This window comes from Cynocephalus volans, chromosome 7, assembly GCF_027409185.1.
Source record: "Cynocephalus volans isolate mCynVol1 chromosome 7, mCynVol1.pri, whole genome shotgun sequence".
In the NCBI taxonomy this organism is placed as follows: domain Eukaryota; kingdom Metazoa; phylum Chordata; class Mammalia; order Dermoptera; family Cynocephalidae; genus Cynocephalus; species Cynocephalus volans.
In genome coordinates, this window is record NC_084466.1 from 87,628,828 (window position 1) to 87,652,885 (window position 24,058).

Sequence of the window (24,058 nt, forward strand, 5' to 3'; positions counted from 1 at the left end):
GCACCCTGGAGCTCCGAGTGTGTGCTGGGCCAGGCTCTGGGGCTGCGGGCGCTGGAGCCGCGCATGCTGGGCCCAGGGCGCTGCAGCCGGCGCTGGAGCACTGCTGGAGAGCAGCGCTGCTGCCTGTGCCGAGATTCCAGCATCCACAGACCGGGTGTGGGCAGGTTTTACCAGTGATGAAGAGAAATCTGAACAATGTTAAATGTGAGCACATTGGAGTAAAAACTTGGAGAAGAGGGTTTTGTTTTCCCTTTAATGTGCGTATCAGAAATGCCTTTTTAAAACCTTTAATTGTGGAAAAATTTTAATGTACTTGAAAGTAGAATGAAATAATGAACTCTTTTATACTCACTGCACAACTGCACGAGTGATCCATGCATGGCCTGGCCTGTCTCATCTTCACCCCTCACCCCTCCTCTCCTCCCAGACATCGTATGGAGATGCCTTTTAATTTTTGAAGAATCAAGAATACCTTTCCCACCACTGATGTGTGGCTTAAAGATTAGAAAATGAATTTAGAGAGAACAGAAAGACTAAGCGACACTGCTAAGGAGCACTTCTTGATCCTGCGTAGGGTGGCTACGCTATGGAGTGACATGGTGGGGGTGGTCATCTGGGGTGCATGAAAGTAGGAAGGTCACTGTCCTTGCGGGTTTGCCTGTATGACAGGGGATTCTGTTCCATAGGGGGCAGGTGTCAGCTTCTGTCCCGATAGCATGGTGGGAACACTGTTCTGTAGAAACTGTCCTCCTAGGAGAAAAAGGCATTCTGGTCCTTCTGCTCCTGTGGAGAGACAGCCCTGGGTCAGCCCTGTCCGGTTGTGTTGACCGATGGCAGGAATTCTGACAACCGCAGGCAGTGGAAGGCTGTGCTTTAAGCAGGACAGCATTTGTGGCATCTAGCTGTGATTGAGAAAAAGTAGTGATTTCTTTTCCCCTTCACATTCCTTAGTAAGTAGAAGCAAGGTCTCATGAATTAAGAATGCTATTTTGTTTAAGGCATAACTTCCCTGAGGTACTTCTGGGGTAGATTGCCTGTGCCTAGACTAGAGACAGTGCAGTAAGCACTTTGGTTTTCTTGCTGCATGTAGAACTGTCAGTGACAGCTGGGAAATGAAGGAACCACTTTCAGATCTTCATTTGACTGACACATTGAAAAGCTGGACTTGCTTGTATCAGAACCTCCTTGCTCCTTTGATGAAGAACCTTGCCAGGCTCACCTGTGTCACAGTGGGAATTGGTGTTGCGCACTCACCTATATTTTATGTAAACGGTTGACTCTAAGGGCTATCTGGAAAGGAAAGGATGTACATTCATCTTCCCTCACCCGCTTTAGTGAAGAGGGAAGCCATTGACAGAAAAGCCAAGTTCCCTATTCTCTAGAAAAATATGCCAATGAAAAACACTTAAACTTTTTTTTGGAGAGAGATTTAAGATATTTAATAAAAAGTTTAAGTGAGAATGCAAAGTGATTTAACAAGTACAATTCATTTTAAGAAAAGTGACTATAATAGCTAAATTTCCTGAGGGCCCACCATGTACCAGGCACCGTCTTAAGTGCTTAAGATGTTTTACAAGGTAGGTACGGTTATTAAATCTGTTTCACAGAGGAGGAAACAGGGACACGGAGTGATTAAGGAACTTCCCTAAGATCATGCAGCGAGAAGGCAGCTGGTCCAAGATCCAAACCCATGACGTCCAGCTCCCACATACTGAGCCACTGGGCCCCTTACAGAACAGTGTGCATAAGAGGGTGGCTGAGGAAGGACAGGAAGGAAAAATAGAAAGAGGGACTCAGAAGGTTCTGAGGGTATTGGTGTGAAACAGCATGTCACTCTTGGACACTGGGTGAAGAATATCAGAATATCTGGTTGAAGTGACCACCGTCTTCCTGGTCCCTGCTGCCCAAGCAGGGGGTGGTCTGCCTGGGTGACTCTTGCCCTTCCTTTCATCAAAGCCCAGGTGGCCTCAGTGGAACTATCCCTTCCCCATCTCATCTCTTGCTGCCTGGTACAGTACTTTTATCTGCCTTGTGGCATAGTTTCGCTTTGCAGTGTCTACACCTTGTCTCCTTATCTCTCCAACTGGACAGTAGAAAATTCCTTCAGAACCATTGCAGACCTAGCCCAACACCCACACTTAACAAATGCTATGTATAGGATAATCCAATCCAAATCAGAAAAAAACTTGCCTTCATTTATTTTCATAAAAGTATTTTTAAAATAAATGTTTACTTTCTAATTGAATTCTGAGTATTTTGCACGTGCCTGATGGAATGTTTTAGGTTTTATAGACCTTTTGGACCTGTCAATTTATATATCTACTAACCTAAAACTCTCTTAGTCAAAAGTAGCTGGTGATCCTATGTGTTATTGAAGTCAAGTGAAATCAGTCCAAAAGGGTGAAACTAGATCAGCTTAGAATTTCTCACTTCTATATGGCAGGTTTGAATTTAGAGACCACAGCACCTCATTGAAGGGATGGCGTTTTCAAAAGTCTCACATTATTAGTATGAAGAAATGAGTCGTCTTTTAAAGGGTAGGTGTTGCTTGCTGATGGCACCGAAATGTCCTTTACAGAAAGTTTTCAGACCGCAGAGTGAGATCCTTGAGTGGGTCACATAATCAGCTTTGTGGGTTCTTAGCAGCAATGTAAAAATCTCATTGCCTCTGCGTAAAGGCAGGTGCTGCTTTTATGAAAAAGTTGCTGTTCAGGTGCCAGGCACTTTGCTAATAATGGCTTTGCTAATGGTTTGTCACCTCCTGTAACCACTGTGATGCTTCAAATTCCTTAGAAGTTTGGGAGAGACTCTTGCTTGATGGTTTCTGAGGAGAAATGAGATGTGATTTTTATCTTTGCTCCTCTGTAGGTGAGGGGTTTTCTCTCTGGGCTCTCACGGGATTTTATTTTTTTTTAATCTTCAGTATTCTGCAATTTAAATATTATATGCCTAGGTTTAGGGGTTTCTTTGTTTTGTTTCTTGTGGGGTTTTTTGTTTGTTTGTTTTTCATTTATCCTGCTTGATGTTCTCTGAGCTTCCAGGACGTGTGGTTTGGTGTCTGCCATTAATTTGGGGAAAATTCTCAGTTATTATTGCTTCCGATATTGCTTCTCTTCTCTTCTCTTGTTCCTCTCCTTGTGATATTTTCATGACAAGTATTTTACGCCTTTTGTAGGTGTTCCGCAGTTCTTGGGTATTCTGGTTGATTTTTTTTCAGCCTTTTTTCTCTTTTTAGTTTTGGAAGTTTCTATTGTCATATACTCAAGCTTGGAGATTCCTTCCTCAGACATGTTTAGTTTACTAATGAGCCCGTCAAAGGCTTTCTTCATTCCTTATACAGTGTTTGATTTTTCTTATCTTTAGGACACTGGTCTTAACAGGGAACAAGGTAGGCAGTTAAGGACTCTGTCCACAATAAAGCGAGTTAGTTCGTGTGTTCTGCAGTTTTGCAATGAGAGGCTTCCTGGCCAATTTCTACTGTGAAATTAACAAACCAGCACTTGCTGTTGGTTTAGAGACAGCTTCTTTTTACCCTAGGTCACTTAGGAGGCTGCCTCGGTGTTCGCAGCAGAGTACTGCTGTTTCCTGCATGTAGGATGGGGATGAGATGTGAAGAAATTTCATTTCACATACTCAGAGAACTTTTTAAAGGAATGAACTGGTATAACAGGGGAAATGGAACTTTTGCAAACTCCTGGTTATGGAAAATTAAATTAATTTTTTTTTTTTTAAAGATGACCGGTAAGGGGATCTCAACCCTTGGCTTGGTGTTGTCAGCACCACACTCAGCCAGTGAGCTAACCGGCCATCCCTATATAGGATCTGAACCCGTGGCCTTGGTGTTATCAGCACCGCACTCTACCGAGTGAGCCACGGGCCGGCCTGAAAATTAAATTAATTTTGACAATCCCCTAAATCCTATGTATAATGCCTACCTAGGAAAAATTTAAAAGTTAAGCATTAGTGAAGCCAGGGGTAATTTTGCTTTTCTTCTCATGACAGAAGTTTATGGGTAAACTGTCTTTGGGTTTTTGGTTAGCTCTTTCTAGTTATGTATGCTCTTCTTAATTATGTTAGCTGCATTAGCTCTTAATTATGTATGGATGTTTCTTTCAACACAACTCAAATTGTGCCATGAGTGAGTAGGATGTCTGGTCCCTGCTAGAGTCCTGGTCCTTCTTGTGTCTGAAACGTGGGGCTTCTTCCAGGACAGGATCTTGACAGTAGCAACAAAACATCACAGATGAAACCCCACCTCACGCAAGAGGCCTCTTCTGCCCCGCCCTGGTCGTCTTCCAGCTGGCCGTCCCTTTATCTGCACAGCTGACCTGGACTTTGGCTGCTAGGGGTGATGTCAGACCCGTTCAGAATGAGGGATGTGGTGGTGGAGAAGAGTGAAGAAATGTGTTCCTGACCATTTCTGGCAAAGTGAAGTATAGCTCATTTCAGTCGTAATCTAAATATTACTGGACCAAGAGAGTTGTGCAGTTTTACCTAGAACACCATACATTCGAAACTCAAAAAGAACTCCTAGTCAACATTAATCATTGATTCAGCGCATATTATGGGGTGCCTGCTGTGTGCCAGGCACTATGTTAGGCCCCAAGGATATGGCCGTGAACTCACTAGATCTGGTCCGCTCTCTCCAGTTGAGGCTTACCAACCACCCAGCAAATTTATTGTCAGTATCTCTTTTTAAAACTAACTTCAAGGCCGGCCCGTGGCTCACTCGGTAGAGTGTGGTGCTGATAACACCAAGGCCACGGGTTCAGATCCTATATAGGGATGGCCGGTTAGCTCACTGGCTGAGCGTGGTGGTTGAGATCCCCTTACCAGTCATCTTAAAAAATAATAATAATAATAAAATAAAATAAAACCAACTTAATTGTCATAAAACAGACAAGGTCTTAGAATAGTTTAGATCATCCCAGCTGGAAAAAGAATGTTATGTGGTATCTGTGAATTTCTGAGAAAAGTTTTCATTTGGTTGAATCTGTAAACTTAAACCACTCAACAAATTTTTTTTTTTTTTTTTAAGTATCACATTCCTTCTTTCCTCGGCCTGGTGATGTTTATTTTTGTGGCTCAAATTGGACTTTAAGGCTGATGGCGGCAGCGCTGGCTGCAGAAACAGATTTTTCCAGTTGAGTGAGGCTGCAGAGCTCCTTCCGTCATTGCTGGCTGAAGGTCACGGCCATTCTACCGGAGGCGGCGGCGCTGCTCCATACTCGTCCACCATTGCCACACAGCTTCCTGGCGTGCTGCTTTCTAGTAGATGTTACAAGCATATGCTTTTCACTCAGAAATGCTTCCTTCATAGCAGTTCCTTAGCAGAGGGTGTGCTTTATTCGTACGTGAGTATTTGGCTAAGCCAGAACGTGATGTCAGTGAAGAGTGGCTTTGCTGGCCCGTCTGGCCTAACTGCGCTTCTGCTTTCCGTGGCGAGTGCGTTCTGCCATTGGAATTTGGCTCAGGTGGGAGCATCTGGCCCGAGACACTAGCCGGCTGCATGCTGACCGTCCTCTGATTTTGTCTCATCCTTGGGAGGAGGAGAAGGAAAGCTGCTGGTTCTGGTGCCCTCCTCCCCATCCAGGGGCTGACCCAGGAGCCACTGGGCACCTTTCCCCTGCCCCTGACCTCATATCGCCACGCTTCCTTTTTAGAATAATTTTCTTTTATTTGTTTTTCCTACATTATTTGGCATTTTAAACCCACTTCCTTATTTCATTTTTAAACAACCTATACAAATTTGATGGGAGGACAAGAAAAAGGACATTCCAGAGAGTAAGGGGAGAACGTTGCAACATAAACACGAAGGGGACACTGGTAAAACAGAACTCCGTTCGGGCCCTTGAACAAAGGCCAGGACTTTAAACCACATACAGCCTTCTTGGTGCAGCCTTCCAAGTAACCCTATCATTACTTTTTCTGCCTGTTTTGGATCTTGTCTACAGAAAATTGGACTCTTTCCATGAGCTTTGGAACTCCAAACACTAATTTCTGCATTTATAAGGTATAATAGTTAGTATTCCCTCAAGCACATTAGTCACAGTCCAAGAAATGAGAATATTATTAGGCATCAAGCCAGGCCAACTGTTGTGGGGGACTGGTGAGAACACACAGTTCCGGAACTCTGGTGACAGCCCTGCTTCCCTGTCACTACAGCTGACTGGTCTGGCTCGCCCAAGCAGGCAGGCAAGTGAGAGCATTTGAGCATGAGAAGCTGCTCTCCGCTGGAGTGGAGCGCCTGTGAGCAGAGCGATGCTCTTCTGCTGTACCTGGAACACAGCCTCACATTGACAGGTTGTTCAGAAACGGTATTGAAGGAACGAACTGCTAGAGCTGAGACCATGAAGTCACTTACTTGGACAAGGTCTCTGTACCTTAACGAGTACTTTGAGCTTCTCCTCTTCCCACTCTCCCCTCCCCCCATCCATGTTGTCTTTGTAACTTCGGGTAGATTGGTAATCTATTTGTCTGTTTTTCTGTCTTTGAGATGTGGCTCATAACGTTTATTTCCTGGGGTAAGTGGGGTTGACAGGAGGTGATTAGGTAAAGAGCCTCACACAGCACCTGGCCCTTCATTGGAACTGTTCATTTTGTCGTCCTTTCATTCTGCCCATTTCCTTTAAAAATGCTTCAAGAGCTTGTACTATATCCAACAGAGTCATAAATAGCATTTTCTAAGAAAATAATCATAAGGTAGGAACACGACTAGGTAGAAAATTTGAGTAGAAAATTTCCTAGTTGAAGACTTGGAAATATTAATAAATGCAGCATTCTGTCATTTTTGAAACTCTGTTAACTCTGTTATATCCTGCTGGTATTTTGCCCCAGATTTTCCAGTGTCAGGAAAGAAGCACAATATATTTTTGAAATTTCTGGACCAAGACAAAATCTCTTAGGAGTAGCATATAATGAGAACACTATTTCAGTCATCCCTCACACGGAGTCACTCAGCCATGCCAAATAGCTGTTTTCTCATAGAAAATGCAGCTGGACCTTGTAAAGTATATTTTCTGATCTTTAGTTTACTGGCTCTCTGCCACGTGAGAGTACAGTGACCAATTTAAAAACACGAGTCTCCTATCATGAGATATATACCTCCAGCCAGATCATCTGCAGCAAAGTGTCAGAGTACAGATTTCATGAATGTCTAAGACCCACAGAGGGCATGGAGAGGATCTGTGCGTTCTGACTTTCAACCTGAAGTTAACATATACTCACTTTCTTTTGAAGCCAGTTTCAGTCTTTGATAAGAGCAAGTGAAGAGAAGAAGATATTACAAAATAGCAGCCACGAAGGAGGTAAGAGGAAGGAGGATGCAGTGCCTCCTGATCTAAGATGATTTGGTGGTTCATTGGTGTGGATTTCTGAAAAAAGTCATCGTGCCACCATTACCATGTTGATATATGTCTTTGTCAGTATTTTTTTAATGCTGTGATTTTTAATTTTACAAAAACAGGGTCATATTGTATATACTGTTTGATTTGTTTTGGCTTTGTGTTGGAAAACTTTCTCGAATATCCATTGATTCTTGGCTGTTCGTGTCTGAGAGTGATGCATTAAAAGCTGATTGGAAGCACGGCGGGGTGGGCCCTGTTGATTGGGGGGCTTCATTGTGGGATGATCAGGTGGAAGGCCAGACTCTTCACTGGGGGCCCACAAATGGCTGAGTCTGGAGTCTTTGGTTTTCCCGAGGAGATCCTCAAATATACAGGGTGTGTGGGGCTCTAGGGGAGAGATTTGAAGGGCCTGTAGTTGATTTAGTGTGCCCACGCTCACTTAAGCCTCTGTCAATCCATGCTCGCTTATCCTGTCTGCCCTCACTGGGCTGCAGTCTTAGTGTTTGGGGGAGGGGACCTAAGGACTCCTGGCTCTGCATACAGACCTCCAGGGAGACCCCTTTCTACCTCCTCCTCACTGTCCTGTGGGATAACAGCACGTACTTGGTGTGTCCTCCTCTGTTATGTGTTATGTCTCTTCATCTGGTTTCTGTGTTCTGAAAGGTATTGAAACTTCTTTACTGTGATTGTTACACAGGAGCTATGATGAAAAATTAAGCCGAGTAATGAGATAGTGGTTTGCTGTGGCTAATGCACCATGTATAACCGGAAGTCCCATATATGTTTTTGTTACTCACTTTGTTGTTGTTGTTTACTTAGCAACATATTGTAAACATTTGCCCGTGTCATTAATTTTATTCCTTAATACATATTTTTAAAAACGTCATTGTATTCGACTGAATGGATGACAGACCTTAGTTTACTTTGGGATGCTCAGGTTGTTTGTAATTTTTCACCCATTAAGTAATACTCAGATATCCTTTTAACTAATTGTTTTGATTTGCCCCTAGGATAAGCATAAATTCCTAGACATGACTTGCTGGGCCAACAGGATAGGTACTGTTTGAAACCCGTTGTCCAATGAAGAATTGGAACCAATTGTGAGAGCAATTTCCGCATAGCTCCTGAAAGCAGAGGGTGGGAGGAGAGGAGCGGGTGCTGGGGAGAGACAGTGCATCAGCACTTTGCAGAGCCCTCTGAGGCCCTGAGTCTGAAGTGAGATGCTGCTCCTGCCTTCTGAGAGCTGACTGTGTGGTGGGGGAGCCAGAGCATGAGAGAGCTGTGCTTTCGCACGTCCATCCATTCATTCGTTCATTCATTCGTCACTTGCCAAACATGACTGAGCAGTTCCTATTTGCAGGCATAGCAGATACAAACTCAAGTGTCTGGCCCAAAGAGCTGGCAGGACAAGGGGACAGGAGTGTGAAGAATGCCCACAGGCCATGGGACAAACAACCAGGACCTTTGTTTTACTGTTCAATACATTCAGTGATGATTGATGATGATGTGTAATAAATATTTCAAACTTTTATAAGGGTAGAGAGAAAAATGTGACATTCTTCCACTTTTGTTTCAGAGACTTTTAGAAGAAATTCCCCAGGCCATGCGCCCTGGAGCCTCTCTCTCTGCTCTCCCACACTCTCGCCTCCACCACCCCCGCCCGCCCCAGAGTCGCCTACTGTCCTCAGTTGATTTCCTCAACCCCACTCATGTTTTGCACTTTTACTACAGATGCATACTATAGCCAAGCAGTAGGATTGTTCTGCAAGCTTTAAAAAAAATCTCTATACAGTATGATTTTGCAACTTGCTCTTTTCATTTGTTATGTTCTTGTGATTTATCTATGTTGATAGATGAGGCTCTAAGTCATTTTAATTATTGAACTGTTGCGTTGTATAATTATCCCCCAGCTTTCTATCCATTATCATATGGATGGACATTTAGATGGTTTCCAGTTTTCCATTACAGACAGAAGTGCAGCAAGCATTCTTCTGTGCATCTCCTTGTGCACGTGTGGGGAATTTCTCTAGAGGATAGTAGTGGAACCACAGGGTTTCATGTGAGCACCTCAGACTTTACTGATATTGTCTGAGTATCCCTTGTGTGGTTGTACTAATCCACACTCCTTCCCTCACTTTATCAGTGCAGGTCTCTCTATCCTTGCTAATGCTTGCTGGTGTCATACATCTTAAATATTTGTAAAGCTAATGGGTGTGAAATGGCCCCTCATTTTTTGAAAATGAGGTTGTATGATTAGTAATAAGATTGGACTTCCTTTGACTATTTGGGTTTTGATTTCAGACTTCACCACTGATTGTATGAGCTTAGAAATGATTGCCTATTCTGAGCCTGTCTCCTGATTTTGATAAAACAGGAATACCTACATGTTAGTGTTATGAGAACTAGAGCGTGTGCACAGTTCCTGGCTCTGTTTCTGTTTCAGTTTGGAGTCATTCTATCACTACCACCCAGAGGGCTGCCACCTCATTGTGGAGACCTACCAAAGGCTGTGTGGTCAGGAGCAATGAAACAAGTCCCGGTGGAGCTGGGAGGACCCTCCTGAGAACCCCAACAGGAGCCCCAGCAGGATCGCCTGCCATGGATGTCGTGCCACAGAGGACATGTCAGCTTGTGCTAGCTGGAGACACAGCAGTGAGCACCCCTAGCCCCTGCCACTCAAGCCAGCCTCTCACGCATTGCCCACTTCTCCCTGGGACCATATTCTCTGCAGAACAGCCCCAGTGATCCTTTTAAAGCACAAGTCAGAACTAGTGCTCAGAGCCCTCTAGTGGCTTCTGTCTCACTCGGAGTCAAAGCCAAAGTACATATCATGGCCTAGATGACAAGTTTTCACAATGACTTGTCACCCGTTCACTATGAATCCTGAAATCAATTATGACCAGCATTCCAGAGGAGAATAGAAGCAGGCACCATTTACCTAGTGCTGGGTCAGTCATGTGCATGTGTACTGAGTGTTCATGTAAAATATATCATTTCCTGTGGTCATAGAATAGCCTCGGAGCCTGCATGCTTCACTGTGATCAGGCTATGTTCGTGTCATACTGAACGCCATGCTTCTCCTTGAACATGCTTGTACCTGCCTCAGGGCCTTTGCAATTGCTGTTCCTGTATCCTACAGAAACCTGCAAGTCTCTGCTCAGATGTTCCCCTATTAGGAAGGCCTTCTTGAGACATCCTTTATAATATAGTAATTCCCCCTCCAACACACACATTTGGGTTTTTTCTCCATAGTGCTTAAGCCACCTGACATCATTTATATTTACTTATTTTTTTTGTTATTAGTTTTACTAAAATGTGTGCTCCTCAGTTTTGTTCACTGCTGTCTCCCCAGGGCTTAGATTGGTGCCTAGCACATGGTGGGCCCTCAGTCAATGTATTTCTTGAGTGAATGACATTTTAGTGAATGCCACGGTCTAGTAGTGGCAGACAGTGTGTAAGCCAGGAAGTGTCTGGCTGTGATGTCGGTTTGACGGTAGAACATGCAAGGCATTCCAGTACATAAGAGACTGAGCAACAAGTTGTTCTGCTGGGTGGTTGCTGTTGAGGGTAGGGAGTGTCAGGAAGGGCTTCATGGGGGGACAAGACTTCAGCTGAATCTAAACGTGTTGGCGTCCACCCAGTGTGAACACAGGAAGATGTGAGCACAGGGCTTGGTGCTAAACCACAGCCGGTTTCTGCCACATGCTGTCGGAGTGTCAGGCTTCAGTGCGGCCCACGTGGGTACAAGCTGGGGCCAACAGAGGCCATGCGTGGCGACGATGCAGGTGGGCTCAGAAGTCAGCAGGTCAGGTATGAGAGAACAGGCGTGGAGTTTGGGCATCAGCAGAGCGGGTGTTGTGTGCACGCGCAGGAGCGTGGGACTGATGATGTGATTTTATTAAGGCTTTATTTTCTGACTGCAGAAATAATACAAACTCATTGCACAAGATGTCAGGAAAATGTGAAGAAAAATATAAATATCCTTACCTGATCCTACTATACAGAGATGATGCAGTGTTAAAATTTCAGGGAGTTTCCTTCACTGCAGATCTAATTGCACATCCACATTACTAACAATCATTTTTCTCCAGTTATGAAGTTTGTGAGATGATTCAGTTGGAAGGACTGGAGGCACTGAGAGTTTGTTGGTGGCAGTTACTGGCACAGACAATACTGGAGATGGAGCCACATATTCAAAAAGGACATTGTCCTTTTGGTAATTTCAGAGGAAAGTACTTTTCGGCCTTGTCCCCCAAATGTGGAATTTCATTGACTCAGGCTCCTTATTTCTAAAGCTGACCTATGGGTCTCTCTCTGTCCTCTCCACCCCTCTCTCACACCCACACACCAGGTCCATCTCACCAGGCTGGGTACGGTTGTCCAGGCCAACGTGGCTTCTGTCAGGCTATGGCACTACGGAGGGCTGTGAGAGGTCATCAGATGCCTGGGTTCACTCTGAGAAATGTTACTGATGTTTGTCTTTTTCCTGGGACACATTGGGGACAGACAGAGGCGTGTTTGCCATCTTGGCAAAAGCTATTCTTACCCTATTGGACAAGGCAAGAATTTAAATGCAGCATTCTGTTTAATATTAAATATATTAAAATGTGCACACAGATTTAACATGAGAAAATGTATACCACTATTTAGCAATGTGTGTCTTGAGATTTCATTGTCAGCAACATAGAAAAAAAGAAGTTCTATCTAGTAGTCATAGCCAAGTCTTAAACAAAATTATTAGATTTTGAAGCATTGTTGGAAAATGGACACTATTATAGAGATTCTAAACCTTTAATATGAATTAAAAATTAAACCCCCAATATGTATACATTTCAAAGTCACACTGTAATATTTTCAGAAAAATACATAAAAACTTAACTTCATAGCCAGGGAATTTCAGTTTTTACTACCAAACATCATAACTAAAATATTTGTATATTTTACCAGATTACATTGTATCCTGATTCTTTCAAGGGTACTTTGTAAATGTAGTAGATTGCTGTCTTCCTTGTTGGATGAGTTTCCTCCAACTTACTTGAGGACAATACTGAAACAACTGCAGGAAAGTGAGCTCTGCAATCTGCACTTAGGGGCATCTAAGTGCCCCTTCCCTGGACACTTAGAGGCTGGCCATCCCCAGCAATGGAGGCAGGGAGGGCTGCAGAGCAACAAAGAGACACAGCTACTCATTTAAAAAGTGAGGGAGTGGGTGGCAGATTTTTTAAAACCTTCAGGACAAAGGTGCGTTTGAGTGATGTAGGCCCATGTGCTGCTTTTGCGTAAGTGGATCTTCAATAGAAACATGGTGAATTTTACAGGCAGTGTTTGTCTGGAAGTGAAGAGCAGCCAGTATTCCTACATCTTCAGCCAACTTAATTTCAAGAGCCAGGACTGGCTTATAGCCCAAATAGGAGAAATCTGTTCTTCGAGAGTCACATTTAAGATGTTTGTGCTTCAGCCCTGATGACTCTGTGATTTATTTTTTGGCTATCCTAATGCCGTTATGGCACAAGTCAGTCCTTTGTAAGCTATGGCAGAACAATTCTTCTGCAGAGCTGAAGCTGCGTACAGTGGGCACTGGGGACCAGGCAGATAGTGGCTGCCTCTCAGAACCTCATGCTCATCTCAGGCATATTTTCTTCCTCTGCTCACTAATGACAGATTTGCCTGCCTCTGTCACAGACACTGGCCTGGCACTTTTTCTCCGATGATTTTTCTCCCTCATAAAGGAACTGAATCCTTCCTTTATGATAATCTTTTTCCTCTGAAGGTAGAGTTCCCAGCAAGAGTGTGAATTAAAACCCTAGTAAATTCCCTTCTCAATTCTGTCTTTACCACTGAGTAATACTCCTGGAGCAGCAGCATACAAGTGGCCAGGTGGCCTTCGTCTGACTTTACCTTTTTTTGTTTTGTTTTGTTTTTGTTTTTTGGCAGCTGGTTGGTACGGGGATCCAGGCTCTTGTGCTTTCTGACCTTGTCTGTAGTGTCTTACCTCTACCCCATCAGGGACAGCCCTGGAAGTTCAGAATGAAGTTTGCAGATCGCTCCCAGCTTGGCGAGTCCTTCCTTCTTGATCCTTGGCCTGGACCTGCCTTGAAAGTGATAGAAAGCCACCCCTTAGCCCAGGGTCGGTGTGTGCAGGCTGGAAGGCTGATCCTAGGTCTCAGCATCTCTCCAGTGTACACTATGCTGTCAAGGTCAGGTAATTTTCTTTCATAGTGTCCTCCATATACAGTCTTTTCCTGTCAACCAGTTTGTGGAGCTGCCTTCTGAATCCTGCCTCGCCCCAGCCCTGCCTTCCATTTGTCATTCTTCAGCTTGTTCTTTTAAAGTGTGTGTCCTCTAACTTAGTGTTATGTTTTCCTTTGTGCTGGGAAAATATGGGCCTCTACCTACTCATGACGCCAAACCTTCTTTGCTGATGGTTCCTAGAATTTTCCTAGAATTCCATCTTTTGTGGGACCAACATGGTCCTTCCAGTGGAGTGCACCATTCCTATGCTGTCTGCCAGAGGCTTCCTCGCTTTCCCCAAGCACTGAGAACACTGGGGCTTATATCTGTGCCTTGCAGTGATGATCGTAGCCTGGCCTGGTCTGGTCTGGATTTCCTTCATTGTTTCCTTGGCAAATAGGGATTGTTTTAGAGACTTGGTGAAAGTGAGACATATATCTCCCCCAGTGGATTTTGTGTATTTGTGTTTTTGTTTTTTTTTTCCTTTGGTGAATTGTACAAGGCAAATTTTAGAATACCTGTTATCCTCCTTAAAAACAGGAATGTCTTGGGGGAAATTTTGGAAGGAGACAGAGAAAATCCTGTCTTGTGAAGCTCTTACGCAATTTCAAGAGCACGGGGCTTGGCTCTCAGACCCCGGCAGCAGGCGTGCTGCTGGACAGGCCCCAGTGCTGGCCCAGCAAAGGGCCTCCTGCCAGAGCAGAGGGGCCTACCAGGCTGGAGGCTGGGCAGGAAGCCCACAACAGCAGGCTGGCTGTGTGCACATGCACGTTCATGCCCACACTCACATGTGCAGGTCGGGGGCCAGTAATGCTTCTTTACAAAACACTGGAACCGAACAGGCTGTATACTGTTAAAGGTTGACTCTCCCATCCTTTCCTGAAGTATTTTAAAGTCCTTTTTTATGTTGTATTACATTGGTTTTCAATTTTTTAAAAAGTTGGAATGTTTTTCTCAAAAAGAGATTGGACTTAAAAATAGCCATACCTAAGAGCTTAGCATGCTTTTAAGAACAAAAGCATTTAAAGATAGAATAAAAATATCTGCGAGTCAAATATTAATGCAACAAAATATTTATTTTAGGGCCTGTGAAGATGCAAGACTGTGTAAAAAGGCATTACTCACTGTCAAATATGTAGCCAAATTATGGCAAATAAATGTAAAGAAGGTATTTTATTATTGGGGTTGTAATAGGAAAACTACAATAACCTAATGGAATATACTAGAATAAAAACATGTTTATGTTCTCAACTTTAAACTTTGAGAACATAAATAAACATGTCTTTAGTAAAATATGTTTATTTATGTTCTCAAACTTCACTAATACCAGCAATCAGTATTGGCATAATAATCTCATTTTCTGGTGTATTATTATTCCTTACTGTTTTGTTAAATCTCTGCTAATAATAGTCATCATCTTAACATCTGTAAATTTAACTTTTCAGAAAACTTCCTGATCTTAGCAATTGAGTTTATTTGGACAAAAGCTTAGGAGACCAAACCACTCAAAATTTAAGATAAAATAAACAGGTGGACAAATTTTCCAGATTATACACAGCAGAGAAAGAAGCAGGTCAATTATCAGTTTTCTATTATTGTGTAGCAAACCATCCCAAAATGTTTAGTGGCTTAAAAACCACAATGATTTATTATTTCCTATGCCCTGTGGGTTGGCTGGGCTCAGCTGGGCAGTTCTTCTAGTTCAGGTGGTGGTGTCTGCTGGGGTTCAGTGTTCATTCCACTGCCACCTCAGCTGGGGCTGCACATCCAAGATGGCTTCACTCATGGGTTGGAACTGCAGCAAGGCTGGCTGGGTCCCTCTCCAGACACTCAAGGATTCAAGGATTGAAAATGGAAGCAGCCAGTCTTCTCAAGGGCTAGGCTCACCACTGTCACAGTGCCACTTCCATTTCTGCTTTATTCCATTGGTTAGAGCAGATCACAGGCCAGCCAAGATTCAAGGGGAGGGGAAGTAGATTCCTTTCGCATTGGGAGCTGCAGCCTGTGCTTATGGGGACAGGAGGAATTGCTGGTGCTCATTTTTGGACATTAGCACAGTTAGGGAATTTTTGGTGTGTTAAATTTCTGTGGAATGTGCCATACCTCTCTGTTCACCTATCTCGATAGTGGCAAAAGTTAAATCTTGTTTTAGCAAATGTCCCTTGAAATCATGGAATTTTAGAGTTGAAAGGAATTTTGGGATTAGCTTGTGAAATCTTATCTTGCCTTCTCATCAGACTCAACTGTGATCTGGAGAATTTTTGTGACCACACAATAATGTAGCTAGATAGTATTGGCCTCTATTATAATGGAATTTGACATATGTATATGTGTTCTTACTGTCATACCCAAAAAGAAATCATTGCTATTTAAAATTAAGTGAACTTTAGTTATTCTGTTCTAATTAAGCCCTTGTTTATAGATATAATTGATTTGTACATAGTTATGATACTAAGAGACATAACATTTTATACAATCAGCATTTATCCATGTTTACACGATTGAAAGTTGCATACTTTGTACACTGCTGCATAATCGGTGTCTAGAACAGTAGTAGATGCTCAGCAAGCAATTATCAAGTAAAAGAACTGTGGTTATAGAAAGTATTTTTATGGCTGTTAAGTGTATTCTAAGGAATACGTTAATTAGCAATAACTTATTCTATTGGATATTTAAGCTCTTTCTAACTCCCACCCCACCTCCTATTTGAGGAGCTGATATATATTATACCTAACTGTGACAGACATCATTATGGAAATCGATTTCTAAAAATAGAATTCTTTTAAATTAGCCTGAGAATAAATATCAAGAAGTAAAATTATTAAATCGGGGTACAAAAATTTTAAGAATTTTTGATACTTAACAAATATTCACCTGAAAGAGGTATGTGGTCACCAAAAATATATGACTGTGAAGAGTTTCACCAGTCCATTTATCTTTATAGCGATTAATTTTATTTGGTTCTAACAGCAGTTAAAAGATGCTGTTTTTCTTTCATTCGTGTTTCTTTGCTCCTCGGCAAGGTTGACGGCTCTTCACGTTCGTCTCACTGAGGCCGCCTTTCCTTTGCATTGGGCGCGCGCCCTGCCCCCTGCGAGCGCCGACGTGCTCTACCCGCCCCCTGCGCGCGCCAACGTGTTCGCCCCGCCCCTGCGTGCGCCGACGTGCTCTACCCGCCCCCTGTGCGCGCCGACGTGCTCTACCCGCCCCCTGCGCGCGCCGATGTGCTCGCTCGCTTTCCCTTCGCGCGCATACGTCTAGAATCCGTTTCTCCATGCTCGATTTTTCGGCCGCGACTTGAGTGCGCGCACGCAGCGGCCCGTGATAGCTCGCGCCGCGCTTTGCCTGCTTGGAGCCACGGAGACTCCCGCCCCTTGGCTCTCTCTCCTCTTCCTCTGTCGTCGGCCTCGAAGCTGGTCCGTGGGGTCAGGACTGAGAAAGGTGGCCCAGCCCCGCACGCTCCCTCCCGGCGGCTGGGACCTGACGGGAGGAAGAGGTCTGCCGGCAGGTGAAGCGCGTCTCCAGCTTCCAAACAAACCTCGCTCCAAAAATGCTGCTTTACAGGGTGGGGATCCATAGGAAGTTCCTTCCCTCACGCATACTGATGTGTCACTGATCTAAGTCGCTCTCGGGCGCGTGGTGTGCCCGCAAAGTGGTGTCACTACGTGCCCGGGGCTACCTCCTTCCCGTCGTGGGCAGAGGGGACATTAAATGGTGACGCTGCTGCAACTGAGGCCCGGGCCGTCCCACGGGGAACTCTGGAGCTGCGGTGGGGTCCCCCAGACGAGTGACCAGCCTGAGATTCTGGCAGTTGGGCCACGTGTCCCTCTCCTCACCCAACTGGCACTTTGTGAAGGTGCCTCTTTACAGTCCTTTCTGTATGAGCCAGTATGTGGGCAAGTCCTATTTTTTCCAGGCTTTATTATGGCTAGCGCTGCTTTTAAGTGTTGTTCATAAAATGTTAGAGGAGAAATCTCTTGGGAAAGATACCTAAGGCGCAGACATTGAAAACAGCTTTTTAAAGATATGATTTACATACCTAAGGTGAAGTTTTACAAGAGCTGTCTGTAGCGGCAGGAAACGAATGAAGTTTGAGACCTCTGTTTATCTTGCTTTTCTTAACCCTTCCGGTCTCTTGTTTTAGCCAGGAGGCAGAAAACCTCTGAGGAACTCTTGCTTTAAAGGATTATGAATGATTCCTTCTATATCTGTCCCAAGTCCACCACCCTGAGAATAGCCAACTACCGTGCATGAGGCCACGCCCAGAAGAGATGACCGGGCCCCTAGATTTATCCTTTGTGCAGTAGCATTTAGGCGTACCAGCTCCTATTCTGCAGTAAGTCTGATGAAGAATTTTTCATTTACTATATATGAATTTACAAGGACAGCCCACAGGGTGGCAAGTAAGGGCTCCAGGTAGGAGCTGGTCAGACTCAATTGGTAACTACTTGTCACTACCCAAATTGTGAGGCGTGGAGTTTATGCCATGTTAAATTTTGCTGGATTGGATGTGGAATGTGAGGAATAGTATCAATTCTGCCTTCAAAGCGTCCAGAATCTTCTACCACTCTAGTTGAGGTAGAGCTAACAAAAAATACTTCTGGATTGGATATGGAATGTGAAAGAAATCTCAAAGTCAAGACGCTTCCAAGGTTGGGAAGCCTGGGAGAAAACGTGGAGTAAAATCAGGAGTTTGGGTTTGCACATGTTGAGCCATGCTACCATTGCAGCAGGTAGGATGGAGGTGTCACCATGAAGTGAGCTTGAATACTGGGGGTATCTTGTGCCAAATCTGGCACCTCACATGAAGGCTTCACCTCCAGCACTGGTGACTGTCTAGAAAAGAGGGCTGGCTTTACGGATGAGGTGACTGACTGAGTTCCTAAGGGATCAGCATCACTTTTATCTGAGACATCAATCCTACACGAAGCTTTCTAGAGTGTTTTGAGAGAAGAACTTAGTTTTATATAAGATTTTCTTGGTGCGGGTTCCTAGGTGACTTAGAGTTATCAAATTCTTGTTAACCCACCGCCTTACTCTGTTAATAATTAGTAAGTGGTAAGCAGGACATTAGACCAGCCAGACAGTGTTAAGATGTGAACTTCTGTAGAAGAGGCTCTCCTGAGGAATGGGCCAGGTGTGCAAATTAGAGAGTAATACAGATGCTCCTTAACTGATGATGGAGTTATATCCCAAAAAACTCATCGTAAGTTGAAAATGCCATTGTTGAAAATGCGTTTAAACACCTAACCTACTGAATATCGTAGCTTAGACTACGTTGCCTCAAATGTGCTCAGAACACTTAGATTAGCCTACAGTTGGGCAAGATCACCTAACACCAGGCCTATTTTGTAATGAAGTGTTGAATATCTCATGTAATTTATTGAGTACTGTACTGATGGTGAAAAACAGAATGGTTGTGTGGGTACTCGAAGTATGGTTTCTACTGGATGCGTTTCACTTATGCGCCATCGTAAAGTCGAAAAATCATGTCAAGCCATCAAACTGTATTTACTTAGGAAGTTGTTGCTGGTGTTTTTAATTTTTGTGTTAAATCCCCTTTAGCCTGTGTTTTTGTGCATCTCTGATTTGTGCTTTATCTCCATCTTCTCCACACCAGGGCCAGCCCACCCAGTGGAACCAGCAGTGTCTTGCGTCTCCCTCCCTGCTTGTAGCTCTTTCCTCCTCTTGTTTATGTATTCCATAAATTTTATTTATAAATTTTATAAATTATGAATTAGATCAGAGTCTAATTCTGTCATTCACTGACTCATTCAATGAACAAATATCGTGGATCACTTTCTATGTCGTACATACTGGAACACATATCTGATCTGCCCTTCCCTTCACCTTTCAGCTGGCTCTGTCCTTGCTGTAGGGCCGGGCTGCCCAGCTTTTATTATGTGGCAGCCTAAGATAAACTGCAAGAGATCAGAGGTGTCCAGGCTTAGTGAAAAGAACTCATTACATTTCTTTATGTAATTATGGGAAGAGACTAAAATATAAAGCATTAGAGATAATAAACATTGAACCTGCAAAAAAATCTACAAATATAATCCTTATATTTTTCTCAGAGACACAAGATAATTCTGAGAACTATAACAGCTAACTCTTTAACTGGTGCTGAGACATGCCATTATCTTCTTTAATTCCTGTATGAACCCGGTTACCCTTATTTCACAGATGTGGAACCAGACACTCAAAGTAGATTAATAACTTGCCAAAAGTTGCATAGCTGCTAAGTGGCAGAAGGGAGGTGTGAGCCCAGGTGTGTGGCCTCCACATCTGGGCCTGCACCACCAGCCTATCCTGGCATCTTTTGGAATGGCCCTGTACAATTCTAGATTGAGATTCTTAAACGATTGTCTCAATACATCCTTGAGAAAGGAAGGCAAGTGGCAAGCTCCTCAGCTGGGCTCCAGCCTTACCTCCCTGCCATGGTCCCTCCTGCATCCTCCTCAGGCCACCCCCTTGCCATCCCCAGACGTACACTTGTCTGCCTTTGTGCCTCCGTGTGTGCTTTGCATGCAATCGGAGGGTATGTGTTCCTGATGGATCTAGACAAGGATTCTGGATTTCCTTCAGCTTTTGAAATGTAGCTGTATGTGTACCTACATTAGCATCTTCTGAGAGTTAATGTATACAACTACCTATTTGCTTAAATTAGGGGTGATGGGCAGATAACAAGAGCAAGCCTCGACTGATTTGGATTATTTGAAGGCTTTATTTATAAACAAGTTGGCTCATGAGTGCAATTTGGTTTTATGGCTTGAAACCCCCCTGTGAACATGAGTCTTCACTTGTGGTCTTCTCAGGTTGATTTTCCTTGGTTAAGTTCCTAGATTTGAGGCAAAATAAATGTGCAACTCTTGAAGTCGTGGGTGCTCTGTAAATAGGGAGAAAGGTAGAATACATAACACATGACATAGTCTGTTCTGGAGTTGTCGCAGCCTTGACAGGTAGCAGGCACTGACGTGATGAGCATGTGCTGTTGCAGGGGACCCTAAGCATTTTTAATTGTTGAGCCTTTCCCTTTAACACTTGAGAAACTGTTTTAGAAACTCTATGCTCCACTGGGAACTCGAGCCTCTGCTTGCCTCTTGGGCCCCACCTTCTGTGAGATAACAGCTGTCTCACACCCTTCCCCCAGGAGCCAGAGGCAAATTAGGCTCCTAAAGTGACCAATGGACTATGTCCCACAATCAGCCAATCCAAATTAACAGGACAGTATCCCTGATTTACATAAGAGGACCTGAATGAGAACCTAGGAGAAAGAAGGGCAGGAATTTAGGCTATATAAGGGGGTTGTTTCTTTTGTTCTGGGAGACACTGGCTTGGGAGTTTTCTGTCCTCCAGTGCGCTCCTTACTTGCAAGCAATAAAGTGCTGTAACACTGAACAAAGAGCTGCAACACTAAAATAAAGAGCTATAAAACTACAACACTGATGCCGGTCTTGGGTTCCTCTGTGTGTTCACCCCACAACAGTGCTGATGGTTCACCTTGACAGGGACAGAAGGGTGGTCACGTTCAGATGAAGCAGTTGGACAGTGCTGATTGAGAGGCTTGTGGTTAGGGTCAGCTCCAATTGGCACATTATTTATGGGCACCAAAAGCTCCATGGTGATCCTGCTAAAATGTGGTCTTGTAGCCTATTTTCCTCCAAGTTGTTAAGCATCTTGGCAGACGTGATCTCATCACATAGCACAGCTGTGAAGTAGGGAGGTTGCAGTGTTACCTTCCTCTCCGGGTGCCACACTTCTTAACCTCTGCTGTCTGCTCGCCATGCCTTTTCCAGATTGTAAGCACTGTGCATTCTGTTGATCCAAGTGCCACTTTAAAAAACAGCTCTGTTCTCGTTACCTATTCCCAATCTGCCTCTTAAGCTGTCACTTCATGTTCTTCCACTCCGACACATGCTCCTCCTGCCCATGGGGCAGCTCTTCTTGCCCTCCACTGTTGCTTCCTCAGGCCTCCCATCTTCTCTCCTGGTCTCTTCTCCTCCCTGCCATTCTTGCAGTGTCCCACCACATCACTAAGACCATAGACACAATCTACAGCGAAGTACAGCCAATGTTTTTTGTCCCACCAGTCATTTGGTGTATGGCCAAATCACATGGATATTAAGCACTTAATTTGTTCTATGCGCTGTGTTAGGTGGGCATTTACAGTCATGAGTAATGTGGAGTTTCAAGGCCCACCAGGTTCTCAGCATCCTAAGGGAGCAAATAGACAGCTGAATGTGATAAAGGTCAAGGGCATGATGATGCCCCATCCAGGGGCAGAGGGACCCACAGTGCTGCGTCTCTCTACCCAGAGTGGCTCTTTGCTACCACAGCTCCAAGCAGCCACGCCCACCATCCTGGGGTCTTGTGCCTCTTCAGAACCCTTTCTCTCTCTTGTCTGAGTGATGGAGGTCTCCTCCTCCCACCCATCCTTCCCCTTGGTCTTCAAAGTGCTCAGCCTCCCCCTTTCCTGTGGAAGCCCCTTTTCTCTCTGCCGCAGCCTACTTCGTGCTTGCCTGGAAGCCGGCCTCCCTGGTGTTCTTACCTGCCCTACTTTTGATTGGGCTCCTGGGTCAGTCACAACCCTCACAGCCCAGTCTTCCTGTGCTGCACCTCGCCTGAAACATACCACATCCTCAGGGTCACAGGCTGTGTCCCCTCCTGCCTGTTCTGTCTCCCCTATCTGAGAGTGCCTCGAGCTCTGCACCTGCCCCCAGATTGATCTTCTGACTGCCATGTGCCCCGGTTTGAAAGCTTCTGTGACTACCTGCAAAGAAGGGCAGAACCCCAGGGCAATCTGGCCCCAGGCTGGGGCCTCTCTCCTGTCTCCTCGTGCCACGTGTGCTACTGCCGTCCAGACTGTTCTCCCCACAGGCCTCTGCTCTGATGTTCGGTCTCCTGGTGAACAGTCTGCCAAAGTCTGTCTATCCTTCAAGAACCAGCTGTGCCACCACAGCCTCATTACTCGAGGGAAAGGAAACTGTCTTCTCTGACCCTCATTCACTTTACTTACACCTCTCCCATGGTGGCCACCAGTTTCTGTCTGTGTTCATCCCATAAGCAGTTTCAGGGGACTGTCCTGTGCAGGCATGGCTCCTGTTGTTTCTTTCTCCCGCTAGTCAGGTCCCTAAGGGCAAGTCCCCTACTGCTATAGCCAGCACAGGGTGTCTCCTATCCCAGAGTTAGCCTGGGGGTGAGGCAGGGTTAAAGCCAGGTCCCCTGACTTCCTCCGTTCTTCCTGGGAAGCTTTTCTGGTTTTAGGTTCACCTGGATTTACCAGTTCAGCCACAAAAGTTTTCTAAGGAGAATCAGAACTTAAATTTCTTTCAGGCCTGTCATCAAAATTCCTGTACATACTCTTTACACAGGCTGAGCAGTCTGTTGTGGTACTTGCCAGGCTTTGTCATCTGGCACCTGTGGCAGGACACACAGGCACCTGTGCTCGTTCCAAGGACTGTCTGCAGCAGGCACGGGGGCATTGCTTAGGATGTCGCACACTTACATATTCCTGCTTCCCCCCAGGAGATGGCAGGTAGAGCGCTCAAGCAGACTGGCAGCAGGAGCATCGAAGCCGCGCTCGAGTACATCAGTAAGATGGGCTACCTGGACCCCAGGAATGAGCAGATCGTGCGCGTCATCAAGCAGACCTCCCCAGGTGAGCCCAGACAGCAGCCTGGTACGCGACGATGGTCTGGGGTCTAAGAACACAAAACAGTCTGCAGGAAGAGAGATCCAGCCTGATCTTGGTCTGTGAACAGTTCTTAGCACACTGACCTGTTCAGGTAACAGGGCAGCTGAGCCTGCCCTGCCTGGACAGTCAGGTCCTGGAGGGGGACATACCCATGCTCAGCCTGTCCCACCCCATCTGAAATAACCTGTGGTACTTCCTACCTAGAGAGAGGGTTTTGTGTGCTTGTTTTGTTTTATATGAAAGATTGAAAAATTCAGCAAGGTGAGAGTAAAAATGTTTTTACTTTCTCTTGGGCCTGTGGAGATGTCTTTGAAAAGGGAACTTATTTCATCAATTCTAAAACACACCGTTTCTCATGCTGTACCCTCTGACAGCAGCTGTCCAACAGTAGGCAGCTTGGGTGGGGTGCTGGGCTCCCCTCCGTGTCCCTGGGAAAGGCCGGAGGCTCCCGCACCAGACACTCTGCTGCCCTGGCTGTCAGTGAAGTTACTCTCTGAAGATGGAGCAGATAGGCCCTTTTTTTTGGTACCTGAGGTCCCTGGGATATGAGGATTCACGATAATTAACAAATGGAGGTTTCCCCATTTTGTGGAAGACCTTGGCTAAAACCCACTTCATGTGGTGAGATTCTCACAGGCTTTGTTAGTTGTATCTCTGCTGTTCAGATGACACACATTTCTGTTTTCTTCTTGAGAGAAGGAATTGCCTTAAGCAGTCCCGGCTGGCCATCCAAGTCATAATTCTTAGAGTTCTGGGGTCTGTCTTAGAGCATGACACCAAAGGGAAA

The 24,058-nt window shown here is 44.9% G+C and overlaps 1 protein-coding gene across 2 annotated transcripts in view; it reads left to right on the forward strand.

Moving 5' to 3' along the window:
• Window positions 1-24,058, forward strand: part of LATS2 (large tumor suppressor kinase 2) — a 74,084-nt gene that overhangs the window by 38,695 nt on the left and 11,331 nt on the right. The window contains exons 1-2 of one of the 2 annotated variants that reach the window (XM_063102345.1): window positions 17,020-17,085; window positions 23,103-23,235. In XM_063102345.1, coding sequence (XP_062958415.1) covers window positions 23,106-23,235 — 130 coding nt within the window. In that variant the 5' untranslated portion in view covers window positions 17,020-17,085; window positions 23,103-23,105. Of the gene's footprint in view, window positions 1-17,019; window positions 17,086-23,102; window positions 23,236-24,058 lie in introns of those variants that run through there. The other variant, XM_063102344.1, reaches the window with a different exon arrangement.